We start from the raw sequence: 18,953 nt of genomic DNA, 5'->3' as shown, positions 1-18,953 counted from the left end.
TCTGGGGATTTTATCGTAATGTTGCCATATATTTGGGCATTGCTGGCTTTTCATGACCTACAGCTAATGCTAGTAAAGCCAGGCAGCACCTCACTAAATTCACTGAACAGTGAATAAAACCACATGGAGAGTAAGACTAGAATAATAGTCTGTCTGTGTCAAGAGTGCTTTCTTCATACATACATAAATACCAATAAATTCTAAGTAGTGCACATATCTCTCAATGTGAATAGAATCCAAAGTGAAGATTTATTCTTATGCAATTGAAACCTTTTACTGAGTTCTGAAGGTCAGTACTTGATTGTTCCCCTGCAGCATGGTAGTGATGAGTGGGTGGGCTGATATTTTTATTTTCCCTCTCTTCTATCCAGAAGTACAACACCATGTTCAGATACCAGAGAAATGGCAGGCATCTGGAAGGTTTCTCTGCATTTAAATGCTTGCCCATCTAATAAAATGCTGTTATATTGTCTTCTGTTCTCTTAGCACTATTTGGTGTCACTGTGTATCTTTATCAGGGTTCTGGTGTATCTTCACCAGGGTTCTGCTGATCTTTTTTGTTCTCTTTTAAAGCTGCCATGAAGGCTGGACCAGATGTACATGAAGTTCTTGTAAAATATAACTTCATAATCACATGAGCTAGAGCTGCTACCTAATAGTTCCTGTGTCCAGTTCATTCCATTCCCTGCGTTCTTCCTCTCACTTTCCCCTTCTGCTAATTTTGAGACATCCTCCAGCTGTCCTATCCAGATTTTAAGCTGCCATGAAAAAATGTTATCATCTCACTGAAGCTTTTCAAACAACCTGAGCTTTTAAATTAAATTAACAATATATTTTTTTTTCTAATAGCATGAAGATGCTGTTCCAAAGGATGAAGCAGAGGGCTTTGCCCGAAAACCAAAGCAGCGGCCAAGACCCGAGCCACTCTTCATACCCCCAAAAGCTGGCACCTTTATTGCACCACCTGTTTATTCCAACATTACTCCATATCAGAGCCACTTACGGTCACCTGTCCGTCTGGCAGACCATCCTTCAGATAGGAACTTTGAGCTACCTCCATACACTCCCCCCCCAATCCTTAGTCCAGTGAGAGAAGGATCTGGGCTGTATTTTAACGCTATCCTCTCTTCAAGCGGTCATTCGGTTGCACCTCCAATGACTCCCAAAAGTGGTCACAGAACTCTGCTTAGATCAAGTAAGTTTCATTTTAACCTTCCTTTCTTGTGTAATTTATGATTAGGAACTGTGGAGCATTAGGAGGAACATCATGCCCTTAGGAGGTGTGATTGTGTGAAACTGGAGCTTCTTCCTGATTGTTTGGGAGGAAATGCAGTGTTGCTCCATCTGGGCAGGGGTGTTAAGATGGGTTCACAAGCAACCTGCAACACCCCCTGCTGGCGTTCTTGGGAATGAAAAGTCAGTTCCTCTCGCAGATTTTAAGTATCTTGAACTGAGGGTAGGAAGGCAGGTTCCTGGTCATCTGAAATGCCTTTATTTAGCCTGGGGGTACCTTTTTTGGGAGATGGACAGCTGTGATTAGATTTGCAAGCTGTGTGAAAAGTAAATTTCAGATGTGAAGCTGAGCAGTTCTTCCTTCTCCTTGCAGATAGTTCTGAAGTTACCCCTCCGATTCTTACAGTAGTGGGGGAAGCCACCCCAGTCAGCATCGAACCGTAAGTAGCCAGTAGATTCAGTCTCTCAGCAAAAGTGCTTCCTTGCTTCCTCCAAAGCTTCAAGCTGCTCCCTGTGTGACCGATGTATCTCTTAGAAGCATTAAAACTATTCTTACTGGTGGTTCAAAATATAAGTTGTCTTGATTAAAAATTACACCATATGATAAATAGTGTTTGTTTGGGCAAATGTAATTCTGGTGACACTAACTGCTGTCTATTGATGCTCACCTGTCTCTCGGCTGAATTACTGTTAGTTACCTAAAGGGGAATCAGTCCTGTGTGGTTGTATATGAGCACTTCTTTGTATGCTGTGTGCTTGTTTTAGGCTGGGAAGATGATGCTCCTTTAGAAGGATAGAATGTCCTTGGAAAACTGGGGTTAGCTCTCACATGGACTGGCCCAATTGCAGGTGTGTTGTAGCTGCAGCACAGCTGTGAACACCTGGCTTTCCCCTGGGCGAGCTCGGCTTGAAAACACTATGGCCAGTGGCATATGGGTTGTGCCCTGAGCTAATCAGCCTTGTTGGTTTTAGCTGGCTGTGTGCTGGGAAACCTGTGGACACAGCAGCAGTAGGGAACACAGTCTGGAGATGCTGAAGCTGGAATTGTGAGCTTAGGCTTGGTGCCAGTCCTGCTAAACCTGAGCAGAGCTGCAAATATCTCTGCACAGCCTTTGCCAATGCTCTGGGAGTGTTACCAGTTCAAGCTCAGTACTGCAGAACTATAGCAAGGTAGTGTAGTTCCAGTTAATTACTATACCTAATTACTTAACTCCTGCAAAATCTAATCATGGAGATGCATGGCATGGAAGCACCCATATGGCATAAAAACACCCACATGGCTCTGCATCTGACTGTGCAGTCAGGAATCTCTGCTCTAACTCTGCAGCTTATCCCGTAACATTTGAGATATTTAACTCAAACTTTCTGCAGGTAAATACAACACTTCTTTTGCTTTTATCCAAAATGGTTTGTATTTTAAAAATGGACTGGAGCTTTTGTTGACAATTTTTTTTTCTTGCCCTTTTTCCATTCTGCCGTCTTGTTTGAAGGTCAGTTTTCTGCACTTGTCACAAGCAGACTGTCCTGAGCAAATGTTGCAATTGTGAATGACTGTAGATTTTTCTTGTAACCTTTGCAAACCTCCTCTAGACCAAGCCCATTCATTGCAATAAGCACATTTATTGTTGTATAAATTTATTCTGGAAGTTTCCTAATTAATCTTTTACCTGTTGGTTCATTTCACATTAATCCAGGGGAATTTCTTCAACAGATATTTTTTGTGTCCCTCTCAGGTCTCAATCTTTGACATCTCTATGGTGCAGTTGTCTTTCTTCTGCCTGGTGGCTTAAATTGCTGAAGTTAATGACATAAAGTTGGTTGTGATTTTAGTTGTGTGTGAAAATTTTCAAATTTGTTGCTAGTAATTTCAAACCATGATGTCTTAGTAGTGCAAGTTTCCTTTTTCCAAAAGGGGGTTATGTGCAGAGTTGTCTTACTGTCATCTTAAGTCTTACTGAACAGAGGCTTATGCAGGTAGATTGCTTTTAACTTTTAATGACAACAAATTATTAACCTGGTGTCATTCTGTGCTTGGCAGCCCTGTTGTGGTCAGTTATGTAGACATATCTTCCTTAAAGAAAATATGGCAGGAAACACTTTTTTTAGAAGAAAAAAATGTTTAATTGGCTTTGTAGTCTTGTCAGAAGTTGACTCTAACTTGTGATTACCCAATCTAGTGGTCTTAATTGCTTGTGCTTTGCCAAACCTTCTGTTAATGCTTCTCAAAACGTTATTTAATTGCAGTGATTTGAAATAGGAAATGTGATAATGAAGCTTAATTCTTTGTGAAATGGTACAATAGGCATCTGTTGTCACAGATCCTTGTGTCCTACTGGTTCGATTGCACCAAAGTCTTGGGGTTGCTGCTGAAGTAGGCAGCCTTAAATATACCTGTGGTGCATCAGTGTGAACTGCCTTCCCAATTCATAGCCTCAATTCTGGATGTTGTCACACTCGGATCCCATGGCATCCCAGCAGCACCATTGGTGCTTACAGGCAAGAGCTCTTGATGTATTGAAATCTAGACTTCATCAGTAAAGGAACAGAAGAAAAATACAACTTGGATGGATCTCTGGAGATCATCTGGTTCGAGCCCCTGCTCAGAGCAGGCCAAACTTAGGTTATCCAGATCAACTCTTGCAGTAGAATTCCGGTTTTATTTGGGCATTGCAGGTACGAGGTGTAATTCAGTTTTTTCTAGCCCACAGATGTCATATTCTGAGTTCAGTGTCAAAATGGAAAGCAACTTTCAAGAAGGCCCAAATTCTTTCCCTCCAGATTTTCCAGTCTCTTTCTTTCTCAGAAGTGAGGTCAGAGGAGTCTGTGTCCTGAGATGTGAAATCTCCCAAATTTCTCAGTGCAGTTTTTACTGCAAAACCACCTTTTTATCTGTTTCCAGGTGACAGCAAAATGTCAGTTTCAAGCATTCATCCCTTCTAGGGCAGATGATAATCTTTTCCTCCTGTGTGAAACTGCATGCCATGACAGTAAGCAAGACTAATCACAATGAGTAGAAAACTTCACATGAACATTACTCTGCAGTCCATCTCAGTATGCTCTGAAAGGAGGGCTGGTTTACCAGGGTGGTTGTTTGGCTTTGCTTTTTTAGCAAGGTCTTCTCAGTCTTGCATGAAATGTCTTGCTTTTCAATTTTAGTCTGGATTGTGCTTTACTGTCCAAGATGAATAGGACAAGTGAAGGAAAAATAGAAAATTATACAGTATTATAAACAGACTTTAATACCTGTAAAATACTTAAAATCAAATTTTAATGTTTTCTTGGGGTTCTTTGTTCTTCTTTGTTCTCTGTTCTTGCATGTTGCACTTCAGTGTGCATTTGAAATGAAATTACTTTTGAGAACCAGATCCTGATACAGTTATAATGAGGGGCATCAGAGATGCGACCTTTTCATGCAACATTGCTTTAGTTCATCCCTGCCCATGGCTATGATTTGAAATGTGTAATGTCCCTGTTGCTTTACCTTCAACAGGTATTGGAAATAGTGTTTTTGGGGAAAAAGACAGATAGTACATGGCAGCCTGCCTAAAACTTCCCTGGTTACATCTGTCATGCTTGATGTCATCTTGCCATCACCTACTGAGAGGAAGTTAGCATCAGTCTTTGCATCTAGCAGGTTCTGGAGGAAGGAATCCAAGAAGTAATCCCACCCCACTTGTGTGGAGCTACTGCTGAATGGGTGATGAAGTTGGAACAAGTGTGTAGTTAACTTCTGCATCGTTTTGTTTACACATGAACTGTTCCCCTTAAGGACATCTGGATCTGCTGTAGATGCAAAAAAAAAAAAAAAAAAAATTTTCAGAATACCTTTTTATGTGTGTTAGAAGTCAGTCTTTTTTTTGAACATGGGCTTTTCCAACACATGACATCTTATGATGCAAGTATTTCATAATAATACCAAAATGAGTAATTGGGTGTAAAAGGGAATTAAGGTACTTAGGTACTTACTTCTTCTCCTATACCCATTTCCTCCTGTTCGATAACACAGTGTCTTAGGATTTCAAAACACCATATTGAAACACTTACTAGTATCTCTCTATTTTTGTACAGGTTATATGTTGTTTCAAGGCTTCCTCATACCTTTTCCAAACTGCTTTTATAATAGACACGTGTGTGTCATTTCAGAGGATGAGAAAAGTCTGGAGGTTGGCATTTCTCAGAAGTTTTTGTTATTATTCCTTATTGCACTAGATCATGCTTTTTCTCTGGTAATTGTGCTAGGTGTGGAGCACCAAGCCAAGACTTGAGAATTATAGCAAACCTTGCCGTGGGTGCAGGCAGTTTTACTTTTTTCTAGTGAAGCAGCTCCAGAATTTTATCATCTTCTGGGCACTGCCTAATCTGCTCTCTCCAAAAAAGAGCTTCTTTCTCTATACTTTACTATGTCAAGAGCTATCAGTGTGGTTGACTAACATCTGAATGAGGAACACTTTTGCATTGAGTACATAGTAGAATTGTCTTTCATTGAGGCTTCTTACCCACCTCTGTGCACAAAATCATGTTTGCTAATAAAGAGTAGAATCTCTGTGGATGGTCACTTGAATTAAAGCAAATGTAGTGCTCCGTGGGTTGCATGTAGTGAAAAATCTGTCTGCTAATTCAGATGTAAAAAGTATGAGATTGCTGCTGAAAGGATAGGATTTGGGTTTGGTACAAAATGAGTGATACAGGTTTCATTGTTTTATATTTTGGTTTCAGTTGTTATAAAGAGTACCTAGAAGACACCAGCTTGTGTCAAGGTCATAAAGGACCAAATTTTGATCCTGCTTTGAATGAGAAGTTGGGCCAGATGGCAGTGTTTAGGTTGAAAAGGACTTTTGGAGACTGGTTCAGTTGTTAACTGACAAAACGTTAATTCTAAAACAGGCTCACCTATGTTATGCCTGAGGAACAAGCTTGCCATAAGAGGACCCTGTATGAGAGCCTTTCAAAAAGTGATGGTTATTGGAAGCTAATAACTGTTCTTTGAGCAGCTATTAGGGGATGCTAATTTAAATACAGTTTCAACCTATGCTAATAAAAAAAATGGAAAGTTGTAATAGATGTAAAACCTCTCAACTTCTGAGTTATTTATGTAACCTACAACACTGTTGGTGTTATATGCAAGAGACTGCATTTGTATATGCATTTGTTTCTTCATTTGGTTCTTCATTAATGTTTCTAGCAGAGATGGAGACTTCCTGGGTATTGTAAAGATGGCCTGACTGTAACGTTTTTCCTTCTCTGCAGGCGAATAAATGTAGGAACTCGCTTTCAAGCAGAAATCCCATCACTCCAAGACAGATCTCTAGCAGAAGCTGATGAACATAAAGCAGAGCTGGTGTGGCAGCCATGGGGTGACTTGGAAACCAACAAAGTCACCCAAGAGAATGGTAAGAAGGTGGAAGGCTATTGAAGAGGGCAGAGTGGTTGTAGGGGTAACCACATATCTACTGTAGGCATAATTAAAAATCTTGTAGAGCTGCCATTCAAGTGGCATGTTTGAGTGGTCTTGAAAACAGTTTTAGGAGCTAAGCTCGTTTATCAGATTGCATGTGTGGGGCAAGGGGAGGCTGGTAGGATTGGTTCTTTTGTGAAAAAAAAAAAAAAAAAAAAGAACCATGAAAAAACTGGGACTGTTGCTTCTGTCAGGCCAAGAGCAGCCTTTTGCTCAGTGAAGCTTCCTTGGTTTTGTTAACATTTGAAAACCACACACACTCAACTCCTGTATTTTTGAGGATTGTTCTAGATGTAATAGTATTTTTTTAAAAAATCAAGTCGTAGACTGAAGTCAGGATAAGGAAGCAGGAGTTGTGGTGGCTAGTAGAAGACTGGGGAGCTGACTGCTTCTGTTACACATGTGGATTGTGGCCTGTATAAATCCTGAAGGGAAGAGGAAGTGGGCAAGCTTGGAAGAAATATTTTTGAATGAGAGAGAAAAAAGGGTTTTGTGAGATGGAACTTCACAATATAAGGGTGGATTCAAGAAATGTCTGAGGTGAAGAGAGGTAGGAAGACATCAGAGCAGGGAGGAGATTTGCAAGAAATTCCATGTGTAAATAGTGCTGCTTGACCTTGTAGTCTAATGAGTCCTGGGGTCCAAATTTGACCCAGATAAATTTGCAAGGACATTCAGCTTCTCTGAGTTTTACTTTCTGTTATGTCTATTTCTCCTTCAAAAGAGGTAATTAACCATGCTGGTCCTGTAGGAAACTTCATTTTAATCTTCTTTTCTGATTTTTTTTTGGTACCCCCACGAAAATAGTGGAAAACCTGCTAGCTGCTGCCTGTTCAAGCATTTTTCCTGGGGCTGGAACCAACCAGGAGCTGGCATTGCATTTCTTACATGAAGAAAAGGGAAGCATTCTGGTGAGTCTGCCCAGCTGTTCACCTCAATGTGGTCAAAGATGTTAAGGAAGGTCAGGTAACTCTCATTCCTGAGAAGAGAGCCTTGCAAATTCCTTTCAGTGCATCTGGTTCCCATTGTTTGGTGCCCCTTGTATGTCCCTAAAGTGGGTTCTGACCGATGCACAGTGCCATGTGCACTTACTATCTTTTATATTTCCAACTTGGACATGTTTGGCTTTTTAACAAACACACTGACAGTCTATCAGGGCAAGTGAGCCAAGACTGCTAAATGAGTCTTAGATGTTGTCTTCCTGGAAAGGTTACTATGTAGAAAGGAAAAATAAGAGGCTAGAGCTGAAAGCTGAGTCAGAGGGCAGTGTCTTGCACCTCTTTGTTTTGGTAGATCCATTTGACTTCTCTCTCTGTGTCTGTTGAACAGCTGTGCTGCTAATTTTGTATCAGTATTGTAAGACATGACACACCTTCATTATTGCCCTTTGATACCCCTGGGAGGTAATATCAAAGAGCAGAGAAGAGCAAACAGCAAAGATTTGTCATATTTTTATAGTTCTATGACTGATTTAACCTGGCATAAATCAGCCCTGTGTTCAGGAGTATCCCACACTTATGCCTAGCTGCTTGTTTCCCATCCCCTGGCACTGACACTTGTGAGACTGCATGAACTTGCATGGGAGAAGAGATCAAACAGAAAGTAGTTTTTGTGTGTGTATGTGTTAGGTTTCTGGCAGCCCACTGTTGTGAATGTTGCTGTTGGCATTAGGGAGGAGCAGGACTGCCTCTGACAACAGGAACTCATTGTTCAGGTGGTTTAAAATGCCAGTGGAAGCACAATTCCATTGTCTCCTTCCTACAAAATTTGAAAGCTTTTCTGGGTTAAATAAAAACTAAAAAGCAGCTTGAGAGGTGGGAGTTCTGAGTGTGTAATCTTTCAGTCACATGGCTGCTGTTTTGTTTTGAAATAATGCTTAGTCAAGGGAGATCAGATTACAATTACCTGGATGTATAAGACAGGTATCATTCAGGATGTTTTTGGATGTGTGTGTAATAGTCCTGTGGTTAATGAGAGGAAACTGATGCAAGATCTCTATCTATGGAATTAGCTCTCTCTCAGTACCCTGCTGGTTGTGTCAATTCACAGACGTGAAGAGGTGCCAAGAATGTACCACTTGCCTGTGGTACCTAAGATTAGGTGGGCAGTCAAGAATGTGATTTTTAAAGTTGTCCCAAGTTGTAAACTGTGCTCTGTTTCTTTTCTATTAGCTTGCCCCAGAAAAGAGGGGATTAACAATTGCCTGATCTTTGTTTTTAATACCCCAAACATTAAATTAATTATTTTACTTGTGTTTATCCAAGGGAGCTCTGACCAAACTGCTGCTGAAGAAGCCAGTGAGACCACCTACCCACCCTCTGGCAGATTATCACTACACAGGTTTGTTAACCAGAACAACTCTGTGCTGCCTGCTTATCATACAGGAATTCTTCAATAATTTTCTCATTTTTGGGGCACTCTGTTACATTACAAGAAGATTAAAAGAGTAGTCCTCTCTTGTAACTCAAATGATGGCTTGCCAGAAATTTTGCTTATGCAAATTATGACAGTTTAAATGTAAGAAACACTGCATCCTTCTGAACATGTGCATGTGTATTGGGATAGGTATGAGTTCTGATTTTCTCTGCGGGGAAAAGGGAAGGTAATCCCTTGCACTAAGCCACAGAGAATGTAGAAAGATAGCTAGTACGTACAAGAAAGGCTGTGGTAAGCTTAGAATCATAGCCTCTCTGGCATGAGTTTCCAGGGTGGAGTTAAGCAGGAGTTTTATGGGGAATAGTTTTCAAGCTTGCTGAAGAAGCCTCAGCCAGCTATGGATACCTGTTAGTGTTTCTGCAAAATTTAAATGCCATAAGCTTCTTTTGTAATCTTCCACCTAATTAGAAAATAGTCAGCTGTGTGACTTCAGTGATCTGGAGTGAACCAGGTCACCTGAAAGATCTGATGTAAAGTGGTAGAGAGATGTCTAATAGCTGGTGCCACAAAGCATAGAAAATACATTTCTTCATTATTACTCATTTCTACTGTAGTTGTTGGCAAATATTACTTGAATAATATTTATAAGGAAGGAGGGGATTTGAAAATGTGTTTATTATTAGAGGCAAGAAATATTTGAGGAATATCAGAGATGTAGTAAATCTTCAAGTACAGATAGCTGCTGAAAGAGAAGATCCTGTTCTTCTGCCCCATCATTACCTTACTATAAAATCTTATGACTGGGTCACCACGAAGTGTGTCACTTCACCTTGCTTGGGCAACATCTTAGTTCATCTAATTGAGTGGTTTTTGCAAGCTGAGCTGAGTTAACCTGTGGTGATGAGCATTAGATCTAGCACAAAGGAAGTGTTGAGAGGAGAGCTGAGGTGGAGCAGTAAGGGAGGAGTTAACAGCACTCTGCAGTTTTACTGTAGTAGGCTCGAAGAGAGACTGCACCCTCACATGTGTGTATAGGTCTTATTTAAGGCAAACACAAAGAAAAGGTATGTAGAAGAGTAAACATTTGAAATTGTATGGGCTTCCATTACAACTTACTTTTACCTACAGGATCAGACAAGTGGAAGGTTGCTGAAAAAAAGCTATTCAACAAAGGCATTGCAATCTACAAGAAAGACTTTTTCTTGGTCCAAAAGCTTGTAAGTTACTTTTGTTTGTTTGTTTTTCATAACATATTTTTATATGTTTGTTGAACATTTTATACAGGAAGTTCAGTCTTGATTTTTCTGAAACCTCAGTTTTAAGCATTAGGTCCTGCACTCAAAAGATTTCAGAGAAATGTCAGCATCCAGCACAGCATGAAATCTCACCAGAAAGCTAGAGCAATAATGTTTGTTTTGCTTAACCCTGGTATTTAAACTGCATTACTTCCATTAGTCCATGCTGCAGATATCTCCTCTCCAGAGCACATTTATAGAGCACTGGCAGTGTTTAACTTAAATGGCTTGCTGATAAAACTAAAAAGAAACACATCAGCCACTGATGGAGAGGACCAAAGAAGGATATGAGAAGGATGCTTCCTTTAGATCTCTCTTTCCACTGTTGTGACAATGATAGTAAAAAATGATCACTCCCATGTTTTGATGAGGTATGACATGTCAGCAAGGGGGAAATCACTGAAGGAGAGTGTGAAACCAGGAGCTGCAAACATATTTACTGAATAAATTCCCCAAAGGCATTTAAATTGCAAAAGCTCAGAAGCTAAGAATATATTCCAAATATTTCAGAAAAATCACTGATGCAGAATTTGTAGATGGTCACAAGTCCGTGGTGATAATTGTCTAGCACCATATGCCTACAAAATGCACGTGGCCAAAACGAGAAGGGGCTGCAAACCTTCACTTCCATTTTTGGATTGGTATTCTACTCTGGTCTTCTCTGAAGTGCTGCTGCACCATAAAGCTCCTCCATAAAACTGAGAGGCTGCTGTCAGGCCTGATAGCTCAGCTGGAACATTTCAGAGGCTAAGAGGTGCATTAAAGCTTACAAAGTTCCAGGTTCTGTCACCTTTACATTAACCAGCTTTTCTTCGGAAAGTTTGTCCTCTAGTTCTCAGTGAATAACAATGGCAGTAGGGGATAAGCTGTCGGATGAGGCAGACAGGCAAATATGACACAGAAAAGGAGGCTTCAACAGCAGCTGTGGTGGAATGGAAACTACTAAGGAAAGAAAATACAAAGTGTGTTTATTGCACCCTTAGTAATTATTTATAAGTGTTTTTAAAATCATGTAATCCATTGGACTTTCATGGTTTTTAAACAGATAAAAACCAAAACAGTGGCTCAGTGTGTGGAATTCTACTACACATACAAGAAACAGGTGAAAATTGGTCGGAATGGGACCTTAATCTTTGGGGACATTGATGGTGCTAGCGAGAGATCTATGAAAGATGAAGCTGAAGTTGACATCAAGGTAAGTAATTTCCTAAATTTCTCTCACCTCTTTTGGGCTGTGGTTTGAAGTCTTGTGTGTTGTCTCATTTACTGGTCAAATCAAAATCACAAACAATCTGACTTCTCCACAGAAGTCCAGACTCACAAATTTGTGTCCTGTGTCACATAATGTCATTTACCTACAGAGATCAAAATTAACAGATCCTTTATCTTCTGGTGAAGAGTTCCCATAGGTTTGCACGTGTTCTTCCTCTCAGAAGGGACATCTTCAGTGAGGAACAGGGGCATGTGGAAGAGGAGGAGGAAGAGGAGGAAGAAGAGGAGGCAGAGGAAGGGTTGGATAACAGAAAGAGGAGTGCCGATGCTCTGAAAGATGAACAAACACTACACGATGGTGTAACAGTAAGTGCTGCATTGTGCATGTTGTGCTTTCTATGCCACCTTCACTCTGCAAATAGTTTAGAAAACAGTTCCAGATGCAAAAAGTTTCCATGTCTTACTTTTTTACAGCAAGAGATTGGGCTGAGGTAGACTAGAATGTTCCTATCAATCAGACTGTGTGCTGTGATGGGAGAACTGAGATGTGTAAGGTGGAAATGTATTCTTTGTGGCTGGTGGACACAGAGGGCCATGATGAGAGATGTCCTTAAAATAGCCTGAAGATTTTATCATTAAATAAAACCTTTGTCTGGAATGAGTGAAGCACAGGAGCTCAGTCACTGTCTTCCTTCTGATGGTGGGTTTAAGTGTCACTTTGCCTCAACTCTTCTCCTCTTTGCAAAGGCCAGCGACACCAACATGAGGAGTCATGAGGCAACTGTCACGGGCAGAATTGGGAGGAAGCCAAGGGAGACAACAGTGAAGCCTCGAAAGCCTATTACTGCTCCAGTGCAGAGGAAGAAGAGGAAACAGAAGATAAAACCAGATGCTACCAGTAAAACACAAAACACAGAGAACACATTTCCATGTAAAAAATGTGGCAGGTAAGACCAACTCTGCTTCCAGCAATAGTCACAGAATCACAGTAGGGCATCTCCTGTGGAAGCTTTTTCTCAAATGAGCTTTCTGTCTTTCTATATAGGCCATAGACATTAGCAAAAGTTCTAAAGAATTACTGCCCCACTAATTCTTCCAAATTAAGGCTTGTTTTTCTTCAAATGGCATGAGATACCACCTACATTTCAAGTGTGTACAGTAGTTGGTGTTAAGCTGCACTTTCAAGCAGCTGCTGTGTTGGCCCTCTGTAATGCTTACATTTTTGTAACAAATTTCTATGTATTTGCTAGATCACATATAAAGAACATGGTATAGACTTAAGAACAGTAGTGTAGAAACACAAGATACTACCATTGTTATAGCAGTAGCTGTTAGGACAGTAGTTCATCTGGTTACATTTGCTGTCTTTGGTGGATGTCAAATGTATTTGTGTTTCCTCACACAGTTTTAGTAGTTTTTGTGGGTTTGTTGCCAACAGAATCAAACTGTCAGGAAAATTCTGTTCCCTACATAAGTTGCTTACTCTTAAAACAACAGGACAAGCAGACAAGGCTTCTTAATGATGTCTGAACTTCACTTGTGGCATTTCATGCAAAATCCAAATAGTTAGTGGTGGAGGGTGGAGGAACAGATCACAGATATGTAGAGTCATAAGGAAATAGCTCAGATATTTTGAGCTCTGTGGACAAGGCTCAGGAGTGGCACTGGGCCACCATTTGCCCCCATGCTTATTGTATTGTTGCAGCACAGGGGTATGCCTGAAAACCAGGGCTGTGTTGTGTTAAGCAGCACGTGCATAATTCAGGTACCAGCACTGCCCCTCTGAGTTCAGAGCTGAATGAGAAATGGCCACAGTAAGAGATGAAGTGAGAGGTTTGAGGGTGCTCAGGATCCCTGCTAGCATTATGCTGGCACATGCTGAGTGGTGTTTGCCGTAGGTGCTCTATCGCAGTGCCAGTGGGAGTTCTGGAGCTGAAGCTCACAAACTTGAGGCCAGAGCAGCAGAAGCTCTTCCAGAGAAGTGTTGAAGGATGCCACAGGAGAGGCCAATGCAAATGTCCATGTGTGCCTTCCTTAGGGTGTTCTACAAGGTGAAGAGCCGCAGCGCTCACATGAAGAGCCACGCGGAACAGGAGAAGAAGGCGGCGGCGCTGAAGCAGCAAGAGAAGGAGGCGGCAGCGGCGGCGGCAGCCCGCAGCCGGGCCCAGCAGGAAGAGAGCAGTGACAGTGGGAGCAGCAGCAGCGGGAGCAGCAGTGCCAGCTCCGATGAAGATGGAGAAATATAGCAGCAGACCAGAAGTGGAGGGAGTAGCAAGGCTGGACCCAACCTCCCTCTCGGTGGTCTCACTTTTTTTTGCTTGCACTTTTCTTACCTGAACCATCAGGTTTTGGTTTCAGTGCTGTCATTTCCTCATGCCACATGTTCCACTTCACCTTGCCAGTACTGACCAAGCCAGAATGGTGGATAACAAGATTTGATTCAACTTGGATTTCTTTTTTTTTTTAAGACTAATAAGATTCCTATTCTATTTATAATGATATCCGAGGTACATAATAAAACAATGTCACCTGCAGTGGAAGTAAGTTCTCTCAGGTCAGTCAGACCTTTCTTTTTGTTCTTTTGTCAGGAATCGTGGTAGTAGGATTCTTGGATATAAAGGTTTCCAGACTGGAGCAAGAAAATGAAGCTCTACTCTGAGCTAAGCTTATCCAGTTACTGTTACACTGGTGATTTCTAGTTGTTTCCTTTCTCAGCAAGTTCTTCTTCCTTTTACGCTTTCCTGCCTGCCTTTCTGAGCAGTTATTCAGGCAGACAACAAGTTTTGTGGAAAGATTGTGTGCACTTTTGACCTCTGTTTCACAAAAATGAAAAGTAGGATGAGCAAAACACTCTTCCTCCTTTTGAGAGGAAGTTTTATTTTTCAAATGGAAGCCTGAGGTCAGTTATGGCATTAAGAACATAGCAATGGATATAAAAATATCCTGTGGGATAAGAGTAGCCACAGGCCTTGCAGGTTGTCTCATCTTGGAAAAAAAAATAGTCAGCCTTTGATTAACTTAAAGGAGTCTGGGCTTCACAAGTGCAATTTGAAATTAAAATTGCTGGGTTTGAATTTACATAAATGGGAGCAAATTTGTTTAGTGAAAATGAACCCAGATCTTCTTGTCTGCTAGATTGTGTACAGCTCAGAAGTGGGAGGAATGGAGTCTCATCTCCAGCGGTGATCCCTCTGTAAATGCTTTTACCTCTCAATATCCTCTTCTGTCTTGTAGCAACCCTCATTTATTCCTTGAAATTGCCATCACCAAGCTTTTATGGCAGGGCCCTAATTTTCCCAGACAGTTGCTGTCAAGACAGTGTGTACAGAAGCTTCTCATCTATTTGCACACCAGTGGCTGGGCAGTGCTGCCTGCTGGATTGTCCTGCTATGAGCTGTGCTCTTTGCTGAAAGGCTGACTCTTCCTTCAGAAGTGACACAAGCTAGTGTCCCAAAAAGTCTAGCCACCAAAAGCTGCTGGTGAAAGAGAGTTAAGAAGTGGCCCAGGTGACAGATGTTAAATTTGGACAGGATTGTTCCGTACATCTTTATAGCCCACATTTATCATTATTTTGTAAGGATGCAGAGAATCACTTGTGCTTCATGGCCAGCTGGTGCCATCCTGTAGCCTGGCTACCCAGCTTCCTCCTTCCATCCAGTGCTTAGGAGCAGCACTGGTCCCCAGCTTCTCGGGTGCTGGCACTGTGTCAGACCAGACTGTACTGAAGGAGCTGATCACTCCTGCCTTCCCCAGCAGGGATCCAAGAGATGTTGTTGTACGTGAACTACTGAGTGTGCCTGACTGGCAGATTCTTTTTTATTTAAATCTTGACCCTTCCAGCTGCTAGATAAATTCCTAGTTAACTATAGAAAGAGGCTGTGACTCCAGCATGTCATCTGTCAGTCTTCTTGCCCTGTAGTTTTATGCAACCATGATGGCTTCACTCTTTTGTTTGGGAGGCAGTGTATTGTACAATGTTTGCTTTGACATATCTATGCCTTTGCATAGAATCTTTTTTTCTGAGTAGCAGAAACAGTTACTACTCACAAAATCAGGAGGAACATCATTAAGGACTGCACTCTTTGCAAAGTTGACACTTTCACCTGTAAATGTTCTGTTTTCTGTCAAGATTGTATTTTTCATTCCTATCAAAACGGGAGCTCCTTTCAGCATTTGGATGACTGTTCCATGTTCCTACATGGAATGGATCTTGTTGACTAACCAGGAAGCTCATGGCACATAGTGAACTGTTAAAATAATTCAAAAACTGCAAAGAACTAAAAGCTGCTTCTTTAAAAAGAAGCTTAAGCAAATCAGTCTTCCTCTTAAGGATTTCAGTGTTGATTTTTATCATTTGTCTTTTATAAATTGGGGAAAATGCTTGTCTGCCATTATCTTAGAGCCCTTGGAGAGAACAGAAGCTTTAACATACTGTCAGGAGAAACAGTAGGTGAAGCAACTGCAAGTATTATTACAGTCTTCCAAAGGCCAGATCTTTCACTGATTTTCCCTTTTTTAGCAAACTGATATAATTTTTCCTCTTGTCAAGGACAAGCTGTTGAGGTGCTGGTTAGAACAAATCAGAGATTTTCTTTACTTGCATAAAAGTGTTGTGTATATTATGTGCTGATTCCAGTACTGGTTGTTTCTCTCCCACCCTGCTGCAGTTTAAGTAGAATGGAACAGGAAACCTGGACACAGTCTCTCGCTGGAAGGAAATCAGAAAAGGGCTTTTCTGAGGGTAACCTCTATAACAGCTGTGGGTTAGCAGGGCTGACCACAATCAGGTAAATGTGCTAAGTGGCATCAAGATGGAGTGTTTCTGAGCATACTTCCAAATTGCTAGTAGCCACCAGAAGACTTCTTTTCTGGCATGGTAGTAAGTAAACCAGCTCCTCCAAGTGTCATCTTAAAAGACAAACAAGCAAACCAAGCCTTCTATTCACTGGCTTACAGAAGGAGTTTGGAATTGATCCTTCATTTGAATTAGAGCTTGCCTAGTAGCAAAAGTTGGCAGAGAATTGTTTTTTAAAAAAAGAACAAAACCAAAACCCAAACAAACCAACCCCCAATTTCTGTGGACAAAGCATTTAAATGGAGTTTGTCTAATCTGGAATTAATCTGGAATGAGTTATGATTCTACTCTTTGTGGGGGGAAAAATAACTTGAGTGGCTCTTTACTGCAGCACAATGTTAATTTAAGTTTGTGTTATTCTAGTTAAGATTTTAAAAAAACCCATCCCAAACAAGCAAAACTCTTCTCAATATTCTGTTGATATGTCTGTTTTAAAACTCCATGCTCATTATTTCCCATTGTTTAAGGGCCTATTGACTGATCCCCATTTAGTGTAAGGGTTTGCTGCTAATTTAGAAAACAGGCAGAAGAAAGTCATTAATTTGAACAAGATGTCTCTTCACTTTGAAGAACAAATGGGAAGAAATACAATATTTATAGAATGTAATTCTTTAAATGTGTACTAATAGATTTGCCTTTTACAGTGCAAGATCAGGCTTCAGGTGGTCATATATCCCATAGTCAGATGGCTGTATTTCAAATCATTACCTACTTGAGTCTTGATGCCAGCACTGGGCATCACAGAGATGCAGTGACAGGTCATGGTTGCCCTGATCACGTACTTCTGCCTGTGCTTCTGCCTGCCCTTTACAGATAGATTCAGTCTTTCAGGTTTGTGATCTGCATGGGATAGCATCTGAGTTTTGTAAGACTATGTGTGTATGTAATTACTACATAGATGCATGCACTTGTGATGCATATCTGATATAGCTGCAGGTGTTTTGCAGTCCAGCTGCAAGAACTACTCTGCATTTTAATTTATTTGATGTTTGTTCTTTTACTGATACAGGTATCAGAGAGAACTTTAGCTCTGTAAGTTGAAGGCCTACAGAATTTCACTCAGCTGTGCAGGACCATGGCATTTTGCTGGCTAGAAACAGGTAGGGATGTAGCTGCTTAAAGGCAGGGCAAAGATATAAATTCAAAAGCTTAAAAGTAACTCATCTGTTAAACCCATTGTAGATAAAGTCCAATTTAACTAAAAATACACTGATTTATCAAACTGAGGCTTTTGGTCATTTTTATCATTGCAACAAGCTTAGATTAAAATCAACACTTTTCAGAAAAAGTGTTTCTTAAATCACAAATGTGAGCTTTCTCACTCTCTGCAGTTGCACCCTTCTTAATTCTCTTTCAGGCAGTGGACTAGAAGGTTCCTACAGATACATACTGTATTTTAAAGAAATGGGAATAGGAAGGACTATAGCCATAGGAGTCTTGCTTTCATACAATGGCACATTTAGTCCAGTGCTTACCAGAAACCTTATTCTAATACATATTTTCCCACACAAACCTTCTCCCTTTATCTTCTGATGTATGTCTGGAAGTTTATAAAGCTTTAAAGAGGCAGAGAAGTGAGTCTACAAATCATGTTTGATTTCTGGGAGGGGTGAGTTTCTATGTAAATTTGTCACTTGGGTTCAGCTGCTTTACTTTCCCTCCTTCTCTCCTGTGTCATATGTTAGGAAGACACAAACTTTAAATCCCAAGCTGTCTAAGGATCTTTCTTTCCAAGACTAAGATTCCACTGACAGCTGAGCCTGAAAAAACCCTTAACTTCTCCAGATTAGAAGACAACATATATTTTTATAGAAACGTAATTGTGTATTTTAAAAAAGTTTCCTGTAGCTTCTCCACATGTATTTTTTCCCCTTGTAGTTCAGATTTGATATAAACTTTTTTTGTGTTCATTCTTTTTATGTTCTGTTTTTAAATTTGTAGTCAAAGCTTTGGTGTACTGTACAGGAGCAGTCAGCCTTTGTAATTACTGTATAAATGCTTTATAATAAAGTATATTACTTTTATTTTAACAAGTGAGCAGACACTTCCTTTTGTATGTCTGCTGCCTAGGGCACCTTTTAAAAGACTGTTACATGTTTAAAATGTACATATATAAATATATTTACCTGTTGCTGTACAGTTGTGATAGACTGGACTGAATTTATTTTTTGTGTGCTTTTTTATAAAATATTAATACACTAAAGGAAATCTTGCAGATGTGATTGTAATGTACTATGTAACTTATTTACTTAATATCCTCTATATATCTAAAAAACCTTTTATTAAATGAGGTTAAAAAATAGTCTCTTAGCTGAGTTTCTTGATGGTATGAGGGAGCGACTGGGGGCTTGTGCAGGCTATGATGCACAGGAGGCTGTCCCAAGTCCTTCTGTCCCGAGTCCTTCTGGTTGGTCTGCTCTCTCTTCGTACTCACCTGTGTTTCCCACAGCAGCCCCAGAGGCTGTTTCTCACCTTCCCCCAAGATACAAGCTTGCAATGTGTGTTTTGTCTTGAATCCAAGAAAGTA

The 18,953-nt window shown here is 40.6% G+C and overlaps 1 protein-coding gene across 1 annotated transcript in view; it reads left to right on the top strand.

Annotated features, from left to right (window-relative positions):
- Positions 1-18,728, top strand: part of MIDEAS (mitotic deacetylase associated SANT domain protein) — a 54,458-nt gene extending 35,730 nt beyond the window's left edge. Inside the window, exons 4-13 of the mRNA XM_053944503.1 lie at positions 850-1,195; positions 1,607-1,673; positions 6,481-6,623; positions 7,496-7,599; positions 8,953-9,028; positions 10,193-10,281; positions 11,405-11,554; positions 11,758-11,937; positions 12,319-12,518; positions 13,610-18,728. Coding sequence (XP_053800478.1) covers positions 850-1,195; positions 1,607-1,673; positions 6,481-6,623; positions 7,496-7,599; positions 8,953-9,028; positions 10,193-10,281; positions 11,405-11,554; positions 11,758-11,937; positions 12,319-12,518; positions 13,610-13,817 — 1,563 coding nt within the window. The 3' untranslated portion in view covers positions 13,818-18,728. The remainder of the gene's footprint in view (positions 1-849; positions 1,196-1,606; positions 1,674-6,480; positions 6,624-7,495; positions 7,600-8,952; positions 9,029-10,192; positions 10,282-11,404; positions 11,555-11,757; positions 11,938-12,318; positions 12,519-13,609) is intronic.
- The last annotated feature ends 225 nt before the right edge of the window (positions 18,729-18,953 follow it).

This window comes from Vidua chalybeata, chromosome 6, assembly GCF_026979565.1.
Source record: "Vidua chalybeata isolate OUT-0048 chromosome 6, bVidCha1 merged haplotype, whole genome shotgun sequence".
In the NCBI taxonomy this organism is placed as follows: Eukaryota; Metazoa; Chordata; class Aves; order Passeriformes; family Viduidae; genus Vidua; species Vidua chalybeata.
Note: the sequence above shows the minus strand (reverse complement) of the source record. Positions and strands in the feature narration are given on the sequence as shown.